The following is a 19,920-nucleotide window of genomic DNA, read 5'->3' as shown; positions in this document are numbered from 1 at the left end:
CCAAAGATAATAATCCAACGGCGTCAAATCGCAGCTCCGAGGCGGCCAAACGATATCAGAATTTCGGCTGATAATGCGATCTTTGAAGACAGTGCGCAAAACATTGATCGTAGCATTCGCTGTGTGGCAAGTAGCGCCATCTTGTTAGAATCAAATGACACCAATATCCTCCTCTTCAATTTCTCGGAACAAAAATTCCTTCAACATGGCCCGGTAACGCTCTCCATTGACGCTCTCCTCTCGACCAAAATCCGCACCAAACAGTGACTCGTTGTGAATGCATCGGCTTTTCTTCGAGTGCGTGCGAGTTTTCTGAGCCCCAAATGCGGCAATTTTGCTTGTTAACATACCCGCCGAGATGGAAATGAGCTTCACCCGAAAAGATGATTTTTCGGTAAAAGTCTTCATCTTCTTCAAGTCGATCCCAAGCCCATGAAGCGAAGCGAAAACGCATTGGGTGGTTGGTCCTTTGAGCGTATACACAACCATTTTCGTTCAGCGGAAGAATAAAACTAATTTTCTGTCAAATCAGATGACAGCTAAGTGTTACCATTCTTCAAATAATACATAGTTCAAATCCGTAACGGTACATGGCGGGACCTGTACAAGATAGAAATATTGTTGGAATGAATTTTTATTATGATCCTGGTAGATAATTTCATGGCGTCTATTTTTTGATATTTTTATTTCGAAATAAATAAGAATCGGTGATGCCGGCAGTGCTATATGAGCTTCGCAAACAGATTTATTTTGTTCAAAGTAAATTTCTACAGTTTGGAAACGTTTTTCTGGCGTTTAAACGATTCGTGAAGGCTTGCCAAACCTTACTGAACAGAAATGTCAACACAGTTTGTTATTCTCAGTTGCCAGACTATAGTTAATGATATCGATAGCTCTCATGCAGCGGAAAAAACACCCGATATATGTATTACTACCCACCTTAGTAAATCCCACGTAAATATTTATTATTGAGATCGGAGAAAAACCACGACCACTTTTTGTATAATTCAAGATTAGCTGACGTAACTGTAATTGAAGCTCTGATGCTACAAGCTATTCTTATTGTCTCTGTGTTTTTGTTTGATTCCAAAAACTAACATCCAGCCCAAATTAAATTTAACTAAAATGTGCGCGTGTATGTGAAGTGCTATCCAAACCGAATTAAGCCCTTCCTCAGTTGTGTTTTATTTAATCTCCTTTGCACGAACGAACTTAAAATTGCAATCATCTAAATGGAACGTAGCATTTGCTAATTTCCAACTCAATTTTACACTATGAATCTATGATGGCCATTATAAACGATGCTGCATTCGTATGGTTCACTGTTGGGCGTTGGACATTTGGAGAATGCAAATGTTGCCAACTACTAAAGCCTTGCCCTATCGTCTAATACTTATCTACTTAATTCACTATGAATGCTGCAATAAAACAACTACAACAACAATGGCCGTGGCAATGATAACGACTAAAATGCCAACATTTCCATTAAATATTCTTATTACTTCTATGTTGCACAATAACTAAAATAAAACTACTATAACTTTGCCAACAATATATACATATAAAATATATACACGTGCACACATACATATGTATCTACAAACAACTATTATACGGATACTAAATGCAAAAATGACGCTACTATTTATTTACTGTTAATGCTTTGGTGTTGCAATTCCATTGCAAATGCTCATGCCACTGATGCTGATGCTGATATGCCAACAACAAACAAAAACTACAAAAGGGGAAAATAAGTAAATCACATTTGTTGTTTTTCCTGACTGGAGGCGTTGGCTTGCAAGCAGTACCGCCTAATCCGGATAATAGTTGGCTACCGGAAAAAGCCTGGACACAGATATTTCGCGCGAGCGATCTCGAAGGGTAAGTTGGTAATGAATTAAGTAAAAGAATATTGAGAACCATCTTCCGAAAAAAATGTAGCCCACTTTACGTTGCCTTACACAGTTATGATTATGTTTTGTCAATTTTTCATATGTCAATTTTGAGACAGAAAAGCTATGAGGTAAACACGATAGAAAAATTCGCAAAGAATTTTTGCTAAGTTTGCTAAGTTTGCCGATAGTGTGACCAGATGATAAAAGAGAACTGGGTGTAATATTGAACTACAAGTAATTAAAAACAAATTATATTTTACATAATTATAATCATCACATTTTAACTAGAAAAAGCTAGCAAAATGTCAGGCAGAAATAATTAAAACTTTAAGACCAAAGAACAAACAAAAAAGCTACACCAAGTTACGAAAAAGGTAATCTGGTCAGACTGATGATCAATTGGACAAACTCGCTAAAAGCAAAGTAACGATACCACGATAGGCACAATTATCTACTATATACCATACATTAGCTTTGCTTAATTGCCAAGAAGTTGAGTAGCTTCCGTTATACCTTTCAATGCAGTGAGGAACAAGTAATCTACCTCAGTGTGTGGTACACAAGGTTCTTCGCTGTACTTCTAGCATTACCTTTGTCAATTTTTTCACTTCATTTTAGTCCCTATTACGTGGTGCTCATTGGAAACGTTAAAAGATATCTAGTAGGCAGCTTTTGAAAAAAAGTTCGTAAAATCGGGTCTTTTTTCACTAGTTTTTTAATGTAAAAAATAGGAAATTATTTAAATAAAATTATGATTCTAGTTCCGACGATAGCCATATATGTTATGAATAACATAGTCAAATTTCAAGTGATTCGGTTGAATATTTTTTCTCATCCACGCCGTGTCGAAAAAGTCGTCTCGAGATAAATAAGTTTAAAATTTGAGGTACAGGAGTTAGCGGAGCACTCGCTACCTAGTTAATGGACTGTAGAAGCTATAATATTCAGAATTTCTGCATGAAAATTTCACAGTATATTCTTAAAATATAATACTATACTATACGAAAAAATAAAACATCGATTTTTTGAAATTTCTAGACCACCGGGTCCTCTTAAGTGACATTTTTTGTGCTCACCTGATGGATGCCGTGATATTTTATTTAGGGAAATCCATCAGAAACCAACTGCTCAGAAACATTTCGTTTTATCCACCGCGAAAATGTCTGCCTCATTGTATGTAGTCGTATGATGACATAAGAAAGCTCTCAATTGGGAAGACCTACAGTTCTAGGCCGCCTCCGAACAACAGATGGTATGTTAAGAGGATAATTTCATGGTAGAAATATAGTACACTGGGAAGTTTGCCAATGCCAACCGCTTCGGCTACGGCGGTTATCATGTTATAATTTCCATTTCCAAATAACACTGTGGTTCTAATGACTTGATAACTGTCCGATAGCTTTATAAGCAAGAGCTTTTCCTCCAACTCCGAATCTTCTTTTTATGGCTATGTATAAAGTATTTACATTTGTATACCGTAAAGAAAAAAAGACTATCGAATATTATACTCAGTATTATGATGCTGAACAGTTAGAATTTTTGCCCACTGAGCCCATCGGTCTGTTCGTGTCTCACTTCTTTTTTTTGAAGGTCGTATTTATTCATCGATGGGTTTAATTATTCGGAGATCCAATTATCCAATAATTTTTCACTTATAAAATCACTATTTTGTGTAATTACAGTAGTCACTCTTATGTAATTTGACAGCCTCTCCAATTCAAAGATATACTGGTACAATACACGTTCTCTTCAGATTCTCTCCACCTTCAAAATCAAATATTTTTTTATCAATGTTGCCAACCAAACTTTATAGAGAATACTCCGAAATAATTATGAAGAGTACGTGGACGAATTGGTAAAACTTCTCGCAAAAATAGAAAACTCGGAATGTAAATTATTTTATTCCAAATAATTCTGAACAAAATTGGAGTTTGCATTTGGAATTTTTAAGACAGGTTTTTGGACAGTTACACGGGGAAACCAATTAACAGAGTCATAGGGGGAAAAATACGTGTATTTTGTTTATTCTATTTTTGCTGGTTAAAATAAGTGGGGAAACCATTTAATCTGATGATGTGGTACAGTAGTAGAAACATATTTTTAAATAATTTCTGATACTTCATTTTCGAAAAGGTGAGATTGAATAAACAACTTTCTGATTAACAACTTACGTTAACGTTCTTCCTCTTGTTGATTGGCACAGTATATGCCGAGTTTTGGCATATCTGGTCGTTTCTTTCTCGTGCTAACCGGCTCCAGTTGGAAACATCAAGCCAGAGCCGGAGGGACGACATGACCTAGCCAACGTAGCCGCTGGATATTTATTCGATGCGCCATGTCTATGTCGTCGTAAAACTCATACAACTCTTTGTTACATCGCCTACGATACTCGCCGTCACCAACGCGCAAAGGTCCGAAAATCTTACCCAAAATCTTTTTTCAAACACTCCAAGGGGCGCCCCTCATCGGAAAGAGACGATTGCCTGTCTACTGATTGCCTATTTAGTCCAACGTAGCGCTTGTTGGCAAGATAGGTTATTAAATATGTTACGTTTTGTTATTATATTAATTAAAAAGTAAAATTATGAAAAAAAATTTCGCTGGGAATTCTTAACCTCTCATTCGAGGCAAACTGTAAGAAAACATGATTGCATGACTCGTAAATGAGCAGCTATTCAAGAAATTGTAAAAAACCTTTTTCCTACAAGGAGAGGGAGGAACTTTTAAGGGCAAAATAAAATAAAAACACTATAGCGCCAGTTGTACATGTTTAACTTAATGGAATATCCCATCGTCTTCATTACTCAGTCAAGCATTTAAACGCCTAGACCTTGGCAACGAACAAAATATCAACATTATAATTTTCACACAGCTTCCTCTTCTTTTTCTTCATAACTTCTTATCTATGCTTTTTGCAATCAACCTTTTCGTTAAATTGCGGCGAGGCGTTCACAAACTGAACTCAACTCAGCTGAACTCGACTCGTTCATGGCCATCAATTTGCAAAATGTTCAGCTTACTACAAGTACACAGCGTGTACGTTACACGCAATTGCTAAGATGCACATTAAAAATTAATGCGAATATTACCTACAAAGTAAAGATGGTTGATTGGGGCATTATTCAAAGTCGGTTGTGAATAATTCTTTTTGCATATGCATTTGCTTCAATTCAACCATCAAAATGTGCCGTAATAAATTCAAATTTTATTAATCACTAAACAAAAACGGCTTTGATTCTCCCATTCGCTTTGGACCTACGAACTTCAAGTCAGATTTCATTAGCTGCTATTTTTTTTAATTTTGTGATTTTCTTTTGTCAATGATTACTGTTTCTGCTTAATTTTTACTCATTTATATTTAACAGTTCATATGTTCTGCTTACGCATGCAAAAATAGAGTTAGCATCATTACCAAATATTTATTTTATTTTGCTTTATTTTGTAAAAAGATTTATTTTTCAATTTAATTTCCACTCTAAGCGGCTGATTTGTAGCTTAACGCAACACAAATATTGTTAATGATCAAATGTTAACGCGAGTTAAAGTTTCTGCCGAGCTAAAAAAAAATGTATGTATGCAAGTACATACATATGTACATGTGTGTATTGTATATTAGGGAGAGTGGGAGAATATACGAGGTCCGTTTAATAAGTGTTTGATGAAAGAGGGCATTCTTAAGGGAATTTGTTATGCTGCATCTTTCAAACCACGTCAAAACAAATTTCGGACTAATTGATAGGTTACTTTGGATTTCTCAGCTATCCGAGGGAGACGGGTTTCGTGATTATTCCTAAGATGGAAAAAGTTCAGTATCGGTCGTTAATTCGCTTTTTGTTGTCGGATGGGAAAAAATGCGAGAAGATAAAGCAAAGTTGGATGCTGTCTATGGGAACGCTTCGCCATCTATGACCACAGTCAGATATTGGTTCAGCGGATTTAAACGCGGGGAACATCCTTGGAGGTTACCGAGAAAATCATACAAAAAGTGCACGACGTGATTCTCGCTGATCGACAAACGCAAGTGCGCGAAGTAACGGAGGCCACAGGTGTTTCGACGGGAATGGCAATTAATATTTTGCATAATAAGTTGGCGATGAAAAAAACTGTCGGCCCAATGGGTGCCCCGATTGCTCACGGTGGACTACAAGCGGCTACGGCTGTTAACCTCGAAGCCGTGTTTGGATCAATTTAGACGAAATGCTTGCGTCGAGTTGCCACCGTTGATGCAACCTATATTCATCATTACACGCCAGAAACTAAGCAACAATCAAAGCAATGGGTTTCTCCCGGCGAATCTGCTCCAAAGGAAGTGAAGACAGTCCCATCGGCCGGAAAATCCTCATGGATTTTTTAGAAAAAGGAAGAATGATCACTGGATAATACTACAGTGAGTTATTGGACGGCTTTGATAAAAAGCTGCTGTTTCACCACGATAATTCACCAGCACATTCATCCGGAGTTGTCGAAGCCTAACTGCATGAATTGCGTTATACATTGCTGCCGTACCCCCCAGTGTTCACCAGATCTGGCTTCATGAGAATTTTTCTTTTCTTTCAAAACTTTTTTTTAAATTGTGTCTTCATACCTAACACGGGTACTTTTTAAGCCCTATCGTATAACCGACTTTGCGGCGACTAGTCTACTGGTAATTCTAAACAAAAGCTCAAGCTCTAAAATGGATTTAGAGCCTCCTTATAGACTAAGAGCCCGCGACGCCCAGACCTTCGTTAAATTATAAAAGTTGGAAATTTTTCTATATACGTCTCCTATACAGGTATAAGCAAACCCAGATTATTAAACCTGGGTCGCGGTGGCTTTGGCAGGTAACAGGTAGTAAAGGTGAGTAAAATTGAGTCTCAAATTTGTAATAGTATAAAGCTTAGTTTTTATACATTTCAACTTACAATCATATCAGAAACTGCCTCGTCCATTGGCGGACACTTAGGGCGGTAACAACCCCTCCCCAGACACCCTAACATTCTAATTATTTATAAATCTACTTTCGTCATAGTATAAAATCTAATTTTTATATATGTTATTCAGAGATCTATAAAAATAATGTTTTCACAATCCCCAGACAGTTTCGATGGTTCCCCTATCTTCCCAGACATAATGAAGTCCACTCCAGGCGTGAGCGCGATGAATATATATGTACGTTGGCGCGAGTGAAATAGTGCGATCTGTTCTCTAAATTTATCAAGAAAATTCATTATATACATTTATAACAGATAAAAAAAGTAAATTTTTAAAGGATAACGCAGAAAAATTTTCATATCAACAAATTATTAAATCAACAATACAATAATGCGATTTTTATTGAGTCAAGTGGAGATCTACGAAAGTTGTAAATATCAATCGAAAATTTTTTCTAGTATTGTGCAGAAAAAAATACGAAAAATCGACAGCTGATGGTAAAATTCTAGAAGTTTAAAGTTAAGAAGATAAATTTGTATGCATGTTAGTTTTACTGTAAGGAGAGAGAATAATTTAGATCGTAATTGAACCAATCGAAAAAGATTTCAATTATATTTATAATTATAGCCATTACAATACAAAGTAAAAATATAATGTGTCAAACATTATTATTAAATCAAAAAAAATGTTTAATCAACTTCATCGTCCTCGTCGGTATCTCGATTATCTTCATCACCGCTACTCCATTCTGCGGATTTGTCCTCATGAATGTCATCGTCTTCATCAGCTTCTGTAATAATTAAAGCAAGCTAGAATAATTATGAATGGTTGATAATTTCTTCATAAACAGTGAACATTATAACATACCTGACAAAGCTTGTAGAGAATCACTGACATAAGTAGGTAGCTGATCTCCTTCAAACCATTTAAAATGGTATTGATCATTTTCCAGTACCCAGCCATTATTTTCAGGTTTATGTGAAGTAGGTTTTCTTAAGTGAGCATTGTTCCAAATCGTACAAATATAATTAGCTCGTAAAAAATGTTGTAGTAGCTCATTTTCACAAGGTGGTAAACTGCTAGCATCAAAGTTTCTCAATTTTTTTCGATTGAAAGCCTCATTAATGTCGAAAACTTTGTATGAGTCTATAAACATCTGAACTCGAGCAGAATTGACATCAATTGCATTCCGAACATTATATACACTGCATATATATTTCTGAATACTATTGAAAATGTTCTTCTGATCACTGCTGTCCTCTATTAACTTATTTTCGCCGAACTTTATAAAAGCTTTTTGGAATTCATCGTTTTTTTTTTAATAGTTTGTAAGGTCTTAGTTTTCCCTTTCTAAATAATGCCGGATGGTAATCGTACCCTGTTATTGCGCGGAAACCAGGCAAGTTTCGGCAAATGGATTCTCCATCATTGTTAAAATGAACTCGACAATCAGTATAATAATATATTTTTGGAGCAGAGTAATTATTCAATGTAGTTGAAAACTCGTTATATTCTTCTAAACCTTCAATGTTAGAAAAAATACTACCTTTAAATTGGTTTGTTTCAGCTGCATGAAGTGGAAGCATTTTTGAGCGCACTTTCTTCTTCTGTTTATTACAAAATATACAAACAATCGGAGAGTCATTACTACTGACAACATTTTCGGGTTGAGTATTTACGTCCTCAATTACATTGTTTACTTCAGTAACATCTGGTGTACTAATGTCACCATTTTTTTGATAACTTGTCGATTGTAAGACCTCTGATTCACTAGCTAAAGTCGATTGTGAAATTGTTGAAGGTTCTGTATGTTGAGGCGGTAAATGAGATTGTTCTGTGGAGGTTGAAGGCTGGAGCTTTATCAATTCAGAATATAAATTTTGTTCTGATGATGTTGGAGATTTTGTTGCGAGTTCGGTAGTGAACTCAGGTACTATCGGTGTATCTGGAGATAAATTGTCTACACTAATCGACTCTTTGTTTACTCTTTTTTTCTTTTTTAAATCTGCAGGCTCCGAATTGTAGTACTGTTTATTAACGCCTGTGAATGTTTTATGGCATTCCCGGTGATAACCTCCATCTGCATATTCATCAGGCAAAATAACATTCGCATATTTAAGGTTGTGTTTTTTTCTGACTTTCAAAACAGTTCGGCACTTTTTTAATGTCTCTTCAGAAAGCAATATTAATTTCCCCTCACTTTTCTTACAAATAAAACAACTTAACTTGTTTTTTTCCGGTTCCTCCGTTTCCATGACAACACTTTATCACAACTAGACCACTTATTTTATAATAAATTTTGCAAATAAATTATTAAACGCTTGCTGTACGTATAACAGTTCACACTACATAATATACAATACGGAGTATTATACAGAGTATAAGACAGCTGATGCGCAGAAAAAGATCGCCGTAGACCAATCGCGCTATTTCACTCGCACCAACGTACATATATATTCATCGCGCTCACGCCTGGAGTGGACTTCATTATGTCTGGGAAGATAGGGGAACCATCGAAACTGTCTGGGGATTGTGAAAACATTATTTTTATAGATCTCTGAATAACATATATAAAAATTAGATTTTATACTATGACGAAAGTAGATTTATAAATAATTAGAATGTTAGGGTGTCTGGGGAGGGGTTGTTACCGCCCTAAGTGTCCGCCAATGGACGAGGCAGTTTCTGATATGATTGTAAGTTGAAATGTATAAAAACTAAGCTTTATACTATTACAAATTTGAGACTCAATTTTACTCACCTTTACTACCTGTTACCTGCCAAAGCCACCGCGACCCAGGTTTAATAATCTGGGTTTGCTTATACCTGTATAGGAGACGTATATAGAAAAATTTCCAACTTTTATAATTTAACGAAGGTCTGGGCGTCGCGGGCTCTCACTCTATTATTTGTTATTTAAATTTTTATTTTTTCATTCGTTTCTTATTAAGTTTACTTTGCAACTAGTCACAAAATATTTAAAACTAACTAACAATTTGGAGTAAGTTGGCATAAGACAAATTAGTATTGGGATACTCTACTTAAATATTATGGAAATAAATAAACGAGCTCTTCTTGTTTGAATCGACCAGGTCTTTGAAAGAAAAACAACAATTTTCTCTACTTTTAAGAAAAAAAAAATTTTATAGGAGTTATATTATTTTTTAAATTAAATAATTATGTACCATATTAAATTGAAATTAGAATTAATATTAAAATTAAAATTAAAATATATAAAAAAAAGTATTAGATAAAAAAACACTAATGCACCATATTTTTGTCTATAATTTTACACTCTGTGACGAAAATTTTTTTTAATTTCCTTTTTCCAGACCTACAAAAAAATTGCATTTGCTCTTAAACTTGCATTCAGGGTCGAAAAGTCAGATTTTCCTAAGTTGAAGCATATATTTATTTATTTACATTTCCATTTCGTTGCTTACAATTTTGTATAAAATGTTAATATCGCATATCGTAAGGAATGTCCGAGCAAGAAGACTAAATATGGAAGGAATTTGAAATTTTGTATAATTTATATACTCGTAGTATACATATTTATATTAATTTTAAATAGTGTTGCACTTTTTGTTGGCCTGTGTACATAAATATAAGATTACATACAAATAAACTCTTTTCATGTCTGTTTTCAACGAGTAATAAATTATTAAAATCCATTGGGACTCGGCGAAATGTCTTTACTTCCGTTTTATTTCACCATAAAAAATTCAGTATGCATATTTAAAAAAAAATGGGCAAAAGATAGAGTAATAACTTTTAATTGACATTTGATTTAAAATACACTACAAAAATATTAGTCGTAAAGCTCTACTTAAGTCTCTTAACGCACCAATGACCAAAATTCAACTTAAACATAGAAATAAGTCAAAACTGAAAATGTGTTTAAGGGCAAGTTTCGCAAGAGAAAAAAATACCCACTTATTAAGAAGTTAAAGAGATAAAATATTTCACACAAATGTTTCCAGCTTTTTTTTACATGGAATTAGGGAACACATAATATATTTCAATATTCAACTTGAATAGACTATAAAGTGGGCTATGGAAATATGAGAAGAGGTTATCTATGAGAAGAAAGTACAATTAGATAAATTTGGACAAATTGCATAGTCTGTATTTGCTTAAGGGGTTAGGATACTACCGAAATTAAAAAAAAAACGATTTTATTTTGCCTACAAAACATTCATCTGATCTTTAATTGGAGTGATATTTTATGTATGTGCTCAGCATCACATTAGATTATTGGTTATTTCATAAATATTTTTGTAGCAAACGACTTTTGTTGACCTTAAATCCGGATGTGCCAAAGTAACTCTACCAAAATTTTTTACTTTTAATTATGTAAGAGTCGCATCTATCTAATTATTTATTTTCGATAAGTACAGAAAATTGAACAAAACAAAATATTTTATAAAATTCAGAATGCTTGATCACACTCCACAACGCATTCTTAAAGCCTATGTTTAACAGGACCTATTCACTTGCTTAAGCTAATGACATCAGACGTTCAAGCTCAGCTCATATTAAGGCATAATTGTATTATTCTCTTACAATAAATAATAATAATAATATTTACTTGTTTTCTACTCTTCACTTTCTTATTAACATTACAAATCAGCCTCAAAGACTTCTATAAACAATTCACAAAGGACGTTCATCTGTGGAAGAAATATTATGACTTATCATCGCCCGAGGAGCATCCGCTACCGAAACCTTACGATACCGTAGAAGAAATGACTTACTTAATTATATTGAAATGTTTGCGACCAGACAAAGTTGTACCCGCCGTAAGGGTAAGTATTACATTTATAACGGGGTATTTTTTAGGGGGATAGAAATAAAAAATTAATACAGTAGGCATGCTTTCTTACTGATTTGTTTTGTTGAAACTATGTCGGTATCTGGTCGTTCCGAACTGGACTGGGACTATTTTTAACAAAACTAACTTTATGTTAACTTCGAAGTTATGGCTCATCACTAAATACCAGTTACTTACCGAACCCCATACACGAAAGTGAAATTCTCTAAGCTAGGCGGCTAATTGGCTAGTCCATCCGAAGGTTTCTTTCTGACAACATTTAACTCCTTCAACAATAGTTATTTACACCCCACCAAAAGATAATGAATCATTTATCTATACTGCTTATCACAGAGAGTACCTTCAAGTCCATATGAAGATTTGAAAAACACTAACTTTTTCCGGATCCAGACAAATGTTATACGAGAGTAGACTAAGAGCTTTTAACCACATGGAGGACGCCCAGAGGCAGAGTTGTTGAGAACGACGTTAAGTCGATAAACTTATCCCAGATGCCGCTCATATCCTCAGAACCCATGGCTTTTGCGGCATAGTAGCATAGTACCCGAAAGCCGAGTATAGTGAACTGAATTGTCAAAACTGTAGCCTACTTGGAAGTGACTGATTTTGCATAGGTATATCGCTATCGAAAATCCGTGCGAAGGCCTCCGAACTGCGTTAGTTTCACCTTTTTTTATGTATATTAAGATTTTATAAAAAAAAATTTAAAAAAGTTATAGACATAAAAAAACACTCTTTATACACATTTACATTTGTTCAATATATCAGTGTTATAAGTAAAACAAACGCCAACCAATGTGACCTTTTAGAAAGAAAACTAACAAGTAGGAGCATAATCAAACGACAAAGTACAGAGGAGAAAACCTAGATATGCGAAAGTTATTGCTATTAATAAAACAGTGTTAACATGTGCACAGATTTCTGCCTGCTTGAAATCACGTTTATAAGGGCAATATTACACATACGAGTACAATACTGAGATTCCTATAACAATTACATAGAGAATAAAAAGCTTTTCACAATCCACGAGTATTCAGCCATTCGGAGGGGAAATTTAATACAAAGGCACACACCATAGGTTTACAAGGAATACTCATACATATTAATGTTTCTAACCACAATCGTACAAAGGCAGAATTAAGGGTTCCTCTTACGTCGAAAGGGGTACGAACCACACATAATCTTGGAAGAGAATATCCAAAAACTTGCATTAGCTTAGAAAACTGCGTCCCTCAGTTATATAATAATGTCTATCGTCTCCAGAAATTAACCAATTAAGCACTAGAACATGTATCGAATGTTTTTTTAAGAACTTGAGAGTTTAAAATGATAATACAAAATAGAAATATTGTTGGAATGATTTTTGTTTTTAATTAAAGTCTGATAGACAATGACATGACATTCATTTTATGATGACGGATGGCCGCCGTAGGCGAGTGAGTTGGTGTGTGACTACCATTCGGAAGAGCGTAGGCTTGAATCTTCGTATATTAAACAGCAAAATGAAAGAAAACGTTTTTTCTAATGGCGGTCACCCTTTGGCAGGCAATAGCAAACCTCATTTTCTGTATTTGTATTTCAGCCATGAAAAAGTTCCTCGTAAAAAATATTTGCCGTTCGCAGTCAGCTTAATATTGTAGGTACCTCCATTTGCGGAACAACATCAAGACACACGCCACAAATATAAGGAGGAGCACGACCAATAATACATATGTTCGCCGAGTCCAATTTTTGAACAAATTTTCTAATAAATCTGACCGTATAGCGTCAAGGGTGACTTGAATATTGCATTAAATGAATTGTTAAGCGAGCTGCATGGCAAGTTGCGCTGTCTTGTTGTACCCAAACGGTCGATGTTCAGCTGATTAATTTTTGGAAACAAAAATTCAGCCAGCATGGCTCAATAGCGCACGCCATTCAGCGTAACGACAGCTCCTTCCTCCTTTCCAAACAAATAGGGATCGATGGTCACGCCAATGCTCTATGAACGTAAACTAAAAAATATCGGGAATTGTTCGCTTAAAAAGCGCCGTTACACATACATAAGTCTAAATTTTGCCAGAATGTTGGTACAACTGTCCTCTATAGTATCGCAGAGTTTGAGCGTGATCTGTCAATTAGCTGGTTTTTGGCATTGAATTATATCAGTAAGCCGCAGGAGTGCTCTGCGATTTTCATGAATGAAAATGAAAAAACATGGGTCTACGAGTGGTACAAGGCTTTTGCAGAGGGCCGAGAAGTCGTGGAAGATATGCTCGGATCTGGTCACCCATCAACGTCTCCAAGGGATGACAACGTCGACAAAGTCAAGGAACTGGTGTCGGAAAACCATCATTTAAGTTTAAGGAATCTTAGCGTGTCTTACGAATCAATTCGAAACATTTTACACCATCAATTGGGCATGAGACGCGTGGCTGCTCGACTCAATCCAAGAGATATAAATTTTTTTGAAAAAATTCATCGGAAGAAGGTGGCTGAAGACATGCTTGAGCAAGTGAATTTATCCAGCGTATCATAACAGGCGGTCAAAAGTGAAAGTCATGCTACTCGTTTTCTTTGATTTTCATGGTGTTGTGCACTCGGAATTTGTTCCAAATGGTTCTACGGTAAATAATGAATATTGCTTGGAAGTTATGCGACATTTGAGAGAGAGTGTAGGAGTGCGTAGGAAACGGCCCAATTTGTGCAAAGAAAACTCATGGATCTTGCACCATGATAACGCACCGTCTCACAAGGCTCATATTGTGAACATTTTTTTTACCAAAAACCGGATTTAGCCCTATGTGACTTTTTCCTTTTCACAAAACTAAAATTTCCTCTCCGCGGACGCGGCTTTGAGTCGACAGAGGTGATTAAGGAGGATTTGCTTAAGGAGCTGAAGAAGATCTAAGAAGATGTTGAAAAGGTGGCATTTGTTGTTTACTTCGAATGGAGCCTATTTTGAAGGCCTATTTAGATGCGCAACTAAGTTCCAGCTGTTTGTCAATAGAGCCGCCAGCGGTATGTGTTAGTCGATTGTAACATAACCTAAATGTCATAAACCAAGCTTAGACATATGGTAAACAAACCGCTTCGACACATTAATGATTTTGTTTTGGTATCATATACTGTTGGCTTTGTGAAAAAGTCTGACTTTGTTCCGAATAATCGTCATTTGCGGGAAGTGTTGATTCTCCTCTTTTATTCGAAAAAAACCGGCGGCTGAAGCGCATCGAGGGCTACAAAAAGTTTATAAAGATGTTGCTTGAAGTGAAACAACGTGCCGAGATTGGTTCCTTCGCTTCAAAGACGGCGATTTTAATGTTGACGACCGTCCGCGTGAAGGAAGGCCAAAAACCTTCGAAGACGTTGAATTGGATGCATTGCTCAATAAGGAAGGGTTACCCGCCAATGATTCAGACACAGGGGACTTCGGTTCCTTATGAGTTAAAATCAAGGAATGTTGAATGTCGTTTTTTCACCTGTGAACAACTGCTCCAGCGGAAAAAAAGGAAGGGGATCGGTATCGACTGCAATTGATGCGACCGAGCCGAGCACACCTAATATTTCACGTTTTATTGAACACTTCCCGGCACTTTTTTGACAGAATATATATATATATATATTTTTTAAATAAATTTCCTCAATTTGGAAAAAGTATTCTAGCGTTTAACTATTAATTAATGGAAAATCTTACTGAACAGGTTGCCATTTTCAGCTGTCAAACCATTGTTATCGATATTGATAGTTCTCATGCAGCTAAAAAAGAACCCCCGATACATATATAAATTTGTAAATGTTTTGTGTTTGCTAATCGATGGCTCCCCGTCTTCGATGATTTCGAGTTTATTCCCATCCTGCGGACGATGTTTTCACTTAATCTGCATGTAAATTGAACACGTCAATGGTATATTGATTTCATAACGTTTTGAAGTATAAATCATCTGCCACTTATTCCCATAGACTAGTAATTTACGGAGTTTTGAGATGTGAGTTACAACGTCATGACAACGAAACCATCATTTCTGAATTCAATGATTTCACTTAGATGTACTATGTATGCTCACATTTGAGATAGTTGTTCCTCGTGCAGGCGATTGCCATTCGATTGATTCGAAAATTGGCACAAGCCCTGACTCTAACTTAGCTCTCATTTTGATAGTAGTAGAGTTTATTGACGCTACAAAATTTCAAGTATTTCCATTGAGAGTCCCTTTTTTGTACTATTTTATATGTTTGCATATATGTTTGCATACCCAACTTTCTTGCTTGCCAAGCACTACTTAACCAAAATAACATTAACGCTAACTGTCAACTGCGAAATTGCGAAATTGTGAAATGTCGAACAACAACCGCGCACTATTTGCCTGTTTGACGTCAATACTCCTACCCAAAATGAGCAGCAACAATTGAACAAAACCCTGTTACATGACCAAATGATGCCAGTTTCTGCATACATACATACATATTTTGTACTACATATGTACGTGATGTGCGAATGTGATCTGGTCTGAATAGAATTGCCTAATGGCGGATGTAGTTAGCAACATAAATTCGACTTGGCAACCTAACTAGAGCTAGCACATTTTATAGCCAAATGACTGTCAAGGCTTTCCGTCATTGTATGTATGTTACTGTTACACATTAGAAGAGTGGGAGTCCATAGGATGCGACAAACAATACGTACACCCTGCGGCAAACTATGGCACAACAAGATTTTGACCAGTTTTGATAATTTTTCTTTGCTATTTTTTAATTTTCATTTATTTTTTGATAAAAGTGCAGCTCATTGTCTAACAAAACCATATAAATCCATATTTAAAATTTTATATACAAATTAGAAAAGTCACTACTTCTGCATCATAATTTCATGGTTTTTAATTAGAATTTGTAGAAAGATATTTGTATGCAGTTTTATAGCTTGCAACATTTTAGTATGATGAGATGGAGTTTAAGTTTTTTCCTTGCTGGCTTTGAGCATTTTCTTCATATAAAAAATAATTGGTGCATTTGCTTTGGAATCAGCGGGGTTTTAATTTACGTAAGCTAAAAAAGCTATAAAAACTGCCTATCAGAATTTTTTCTAAAAATTCTAATTAGAAGCCATGGATTTAGTATGAGAAGTTTTGTGGAATTTTTCTGATATAAAATTCTTTGCATACAGGGTCCGGCACTCGAAGTGTAACCAAATGATCTCAAAGCCAATCATTACGAGATTCAAAAGGTGCATAATCTGAGACTCTCTCCAATTGAGAGAGCGAATGAGCTGCTTCGCTTGGCCGAAAGAGCTTAATTTTCGTGTTTTTGTATTTTTCGACGAGAAAATTTTCAAATTGAGCAATTCGTAAACTCCCAAAGCGATAGGATTTATTTGACAGACCATTTATATGAGAATTCGAGTTATCGATTGGCCACCAGGAGGCAAAACCCGCCAGGGCCGATGGGCCGATGAAACCGCAGATGAGAGCTCTGCAATCGATTTCATCGAGTCTGGCATCAAAATAAATCCGATAAGTTTTTAAGATGTCTTCTGAAAGTCTGAAGCCATGGGCAGACAAACATTTTGGTGGTAGTCTGTGGACGTTTCAACGGAATTCGCCACCATCTCACAAAGCTCGAGTGAACCAAGAATGGCTAAACAACAACGTTCCGAACTTCATAGCGTCCACACATTGGCTCTCAAATTTACCAGACACAAATCCGATGGATTGTTCTCTTTGGGCCATTTTTGAGAGCAAGGTCCGAACTAAAAGAGTCATCAGTCTCGAGGCGCTGAAAAAAGCCATTGTTTGCGAGTGGGTCAAAATACCTGGGAGTCACATTTGGGCAGCTTGCGATTCATTTTTGGACCGTCTCTAGGCCGTACACAAGGCAAAAGGTGGTTATATCGAGCAAAAGTCAGTTGATTCTTAATTTTGTATTATTTTTACACATTTTTTACTTAGAATTGAATAAAAGTAATTTTCCAAACTAAATTTATGGTCTTTTTAATTGGTTACACTTCGATTGCCGGACCCATTTTGAACTTGGGTTGTGGTTTTTATTTCAATTGCTTGACATCATGCAAGCTGGAGCCAAGATAGGCTTCACGGATCGTTTTCCCGGATAGGGTCATATATATATATATATATATAATTGGTTCTTACAGCCTTTATTGGGTGTCTGATCGGGCTCATCCTCATATTTGTGTTGTGCGACTTGATGTTTTCCATAAGTGAAAAGGCCTTCAGTTTTAAGCCTACTCCGAACGGCAGGTTTTGCTTTATGAGAAGCTTTTTCATGGCAGAAATAAACTTGAAGGCTTGCCAATGCCTACCGAGGGTCGACAACTATTAGAAATAACTTGTTCTATCATTTCGTGTTTCAGATTATATGAAGAGCGCTTCGAGCTCATAAATGGCCTCGGCGTCGTCGCCCCACCAGATAACTGTGTAACACAAATGTTGAACTCGAAAGAGAAATGGGAAGCAGTAAAAAAAATGTGCAGCAAGGATAGTAATAGAACTCCGAAACTTATAATAGATTGGGACGTAAAGCAGAAGCAAAGCGAATGCGACCGATCTACAACTCCCAACAGAGACGTCATACAAAGAGGACATTTTTAAACAGATCTCCTGTGGGGATGACTGTATTCACGAATAGGCAACAAGCACGAACGCGTTAGGTAAAGTCCCAAGATGAAGCCAAACAGACGACGAGTCGATATTGCTGCTTTCCGATGCCCCATTCGTCACAAAGAAATCGATAGCATATAACTCCAATATGCAATTAAGAGAGGAGCCTGGACGCAGGTACCTGGTGTGTCTGAAAGGCATAAACAAGGTGTAGCGGCACCTTTGATGATGTTTCTGACATTGTCGATTTTAATCTCCTCTGAAAAAAAAGAAAAAAAAGTGGACGATGGGGGGACCTGCCAACCTGTTTGATGTCTAGGAAGATATGATATGACTATAACGCATCGACCCGGCAGTTCAAAGCAAACCGCTGTTCTTACAAGGTTGTGGAAGCTGGGGAAGCACGCGACGCTGGTTAAACATAAAAAAAATAAAATAAATAATTGGCGCGTACACTTCTGTTAGGTGTTTGGCCGAGCTCCTCCTTCTATTTGCGGTGTTCGTCTTGGTGTTGTTCCACAAATGGAGGGACCTACAGTTTCAAGCCGACTCCGAACGGCAGATATTTTTATGAGGAGCTTTTTCATGGCAGAAATACACTCGGAGGTTTGCCATTGCCTGCCGAGGGGCGACCGCTATTAGAAAAATGTTTTTTTTTATTAATTTTGCTTTCACCGAGATTCGAACCAACGACCTCTCAGTGAATTCTGAATGGTGATCACGCACCAACCCATTCGGCTACGGCGGCCGCCTGGTTAAACATACACAACAATATATGTAGGTATGTCATAGTTGTGGAGAAGTAGGGGTGAAGCAAGCTGATTTCACTATCTTTGCAATCGTCCTGGCTTTCGGCAAACAATTCATCAGCAACATTGAAGATATTTTAGGAATGGAATTTATACCTTTTTTGACTTCCTAGACACAATGAATTTCTACGAGAGTGGAAACAACACTCTTGAAAACTCAATGACGCAGAGGATTTTGGACAAAAATAAGGAAAATTCAAATAACAAAAAAGGAAACAAAAAAAAAAAATAGTCCTAACTGGTCAAAATGTTGATGCGCTATCAATTTGTCGAGGGGTGTACATATGACACTAGCCAAACTTATTTCCATTCATATGCATACTTGCAAATACGTGCCAACTGTACACATATAAAAGCATGTATATGTTTTCAAAAAGTTTAATTTTTATTTTAAAATTGTTCCTACTCTTAGCATTTCTTCTATCATCAAAAAATCCATTTTACAGACATTCATTACGAACAACATGGACCAATCATTTGTGGAGCCACCACTCTTCGATTTAAACGCTTCATTTGCTGACAGTTCGCCAAGAATCCCATTGGTATTCCTGCTCTCGCCTGGCTCTGATCCAATGGCCAGTCTATTCATGTATGCCAGACAGCGTAACATGTATGACAAGTAAGTTAATTAACTCTTGTGGGCGCACCGCATTACACACAACCAAACAACGAACCAGACCATAGTATCGAAATACGAAGAAACAAAGTTAAAATCAAGCGGTTAAGCAACACAAAACTTACTCGCAGTTACTAGTAGATACGTATGTATATGCAATAATAATAAAAATGTAATAAAATAAATATCAAGAAACTCGCTGGGTACTTGCTTACATGCAAACATATACTAGGTTGTTCAATAAGTTTTGAGATCCGAT

At 36.2% G+C, this 19,920-nt stretch overlaps 1 protein-coding gene across 1 annotated transcript in view; it reads left to right on the top strand.

Moving 5' to 3' along the window:
* LOC129240668 (dynein axonemal heavy chain 3-like) overlaps positions 1-19,920 on the top strand; it is a 319,983-nt gene that overhangs the window by 273,869 nt on the left and 26,194 nt on the right. The window contains exons 56-58 of the mRNA XM_054876599.1: positions 1,745-1,881; positions 11,443-11,617; positions 19,492-19,664. Of these exons, the coding sequence (XP_054732574.1) occupies positions 1,745-1,881; positions 11,443-11,617; positions 19,492-19,664 (485 nt within the window). The remainder of the gene's footprint in view (positions 1-1,744; positions 1,882-11,442; positions 11,618-19,491; positions 19,665-19,920) is intronic.

The sequence above is a fragment of the Anastrepha obliqua genome, chromosome 3, assembly GCF_027943255.1.
Source record: "Anastrepha obliqua isolate idAnaObli1 chromosome 3, idAnaObli1_1.0, whole genome shotgun sequence".
Lineage (NCBI taxonomy): Eukaryota > Metazoa > Arthropoda > Insecta > Diptera > Tephritidae > Anastrepha > Anastrepha obliqua.
The sequence above is the reverse complement of the archived record's forward strand: the minus strand, read 5'-3'. Positions and strand labels throughout refer to the sequence as shown.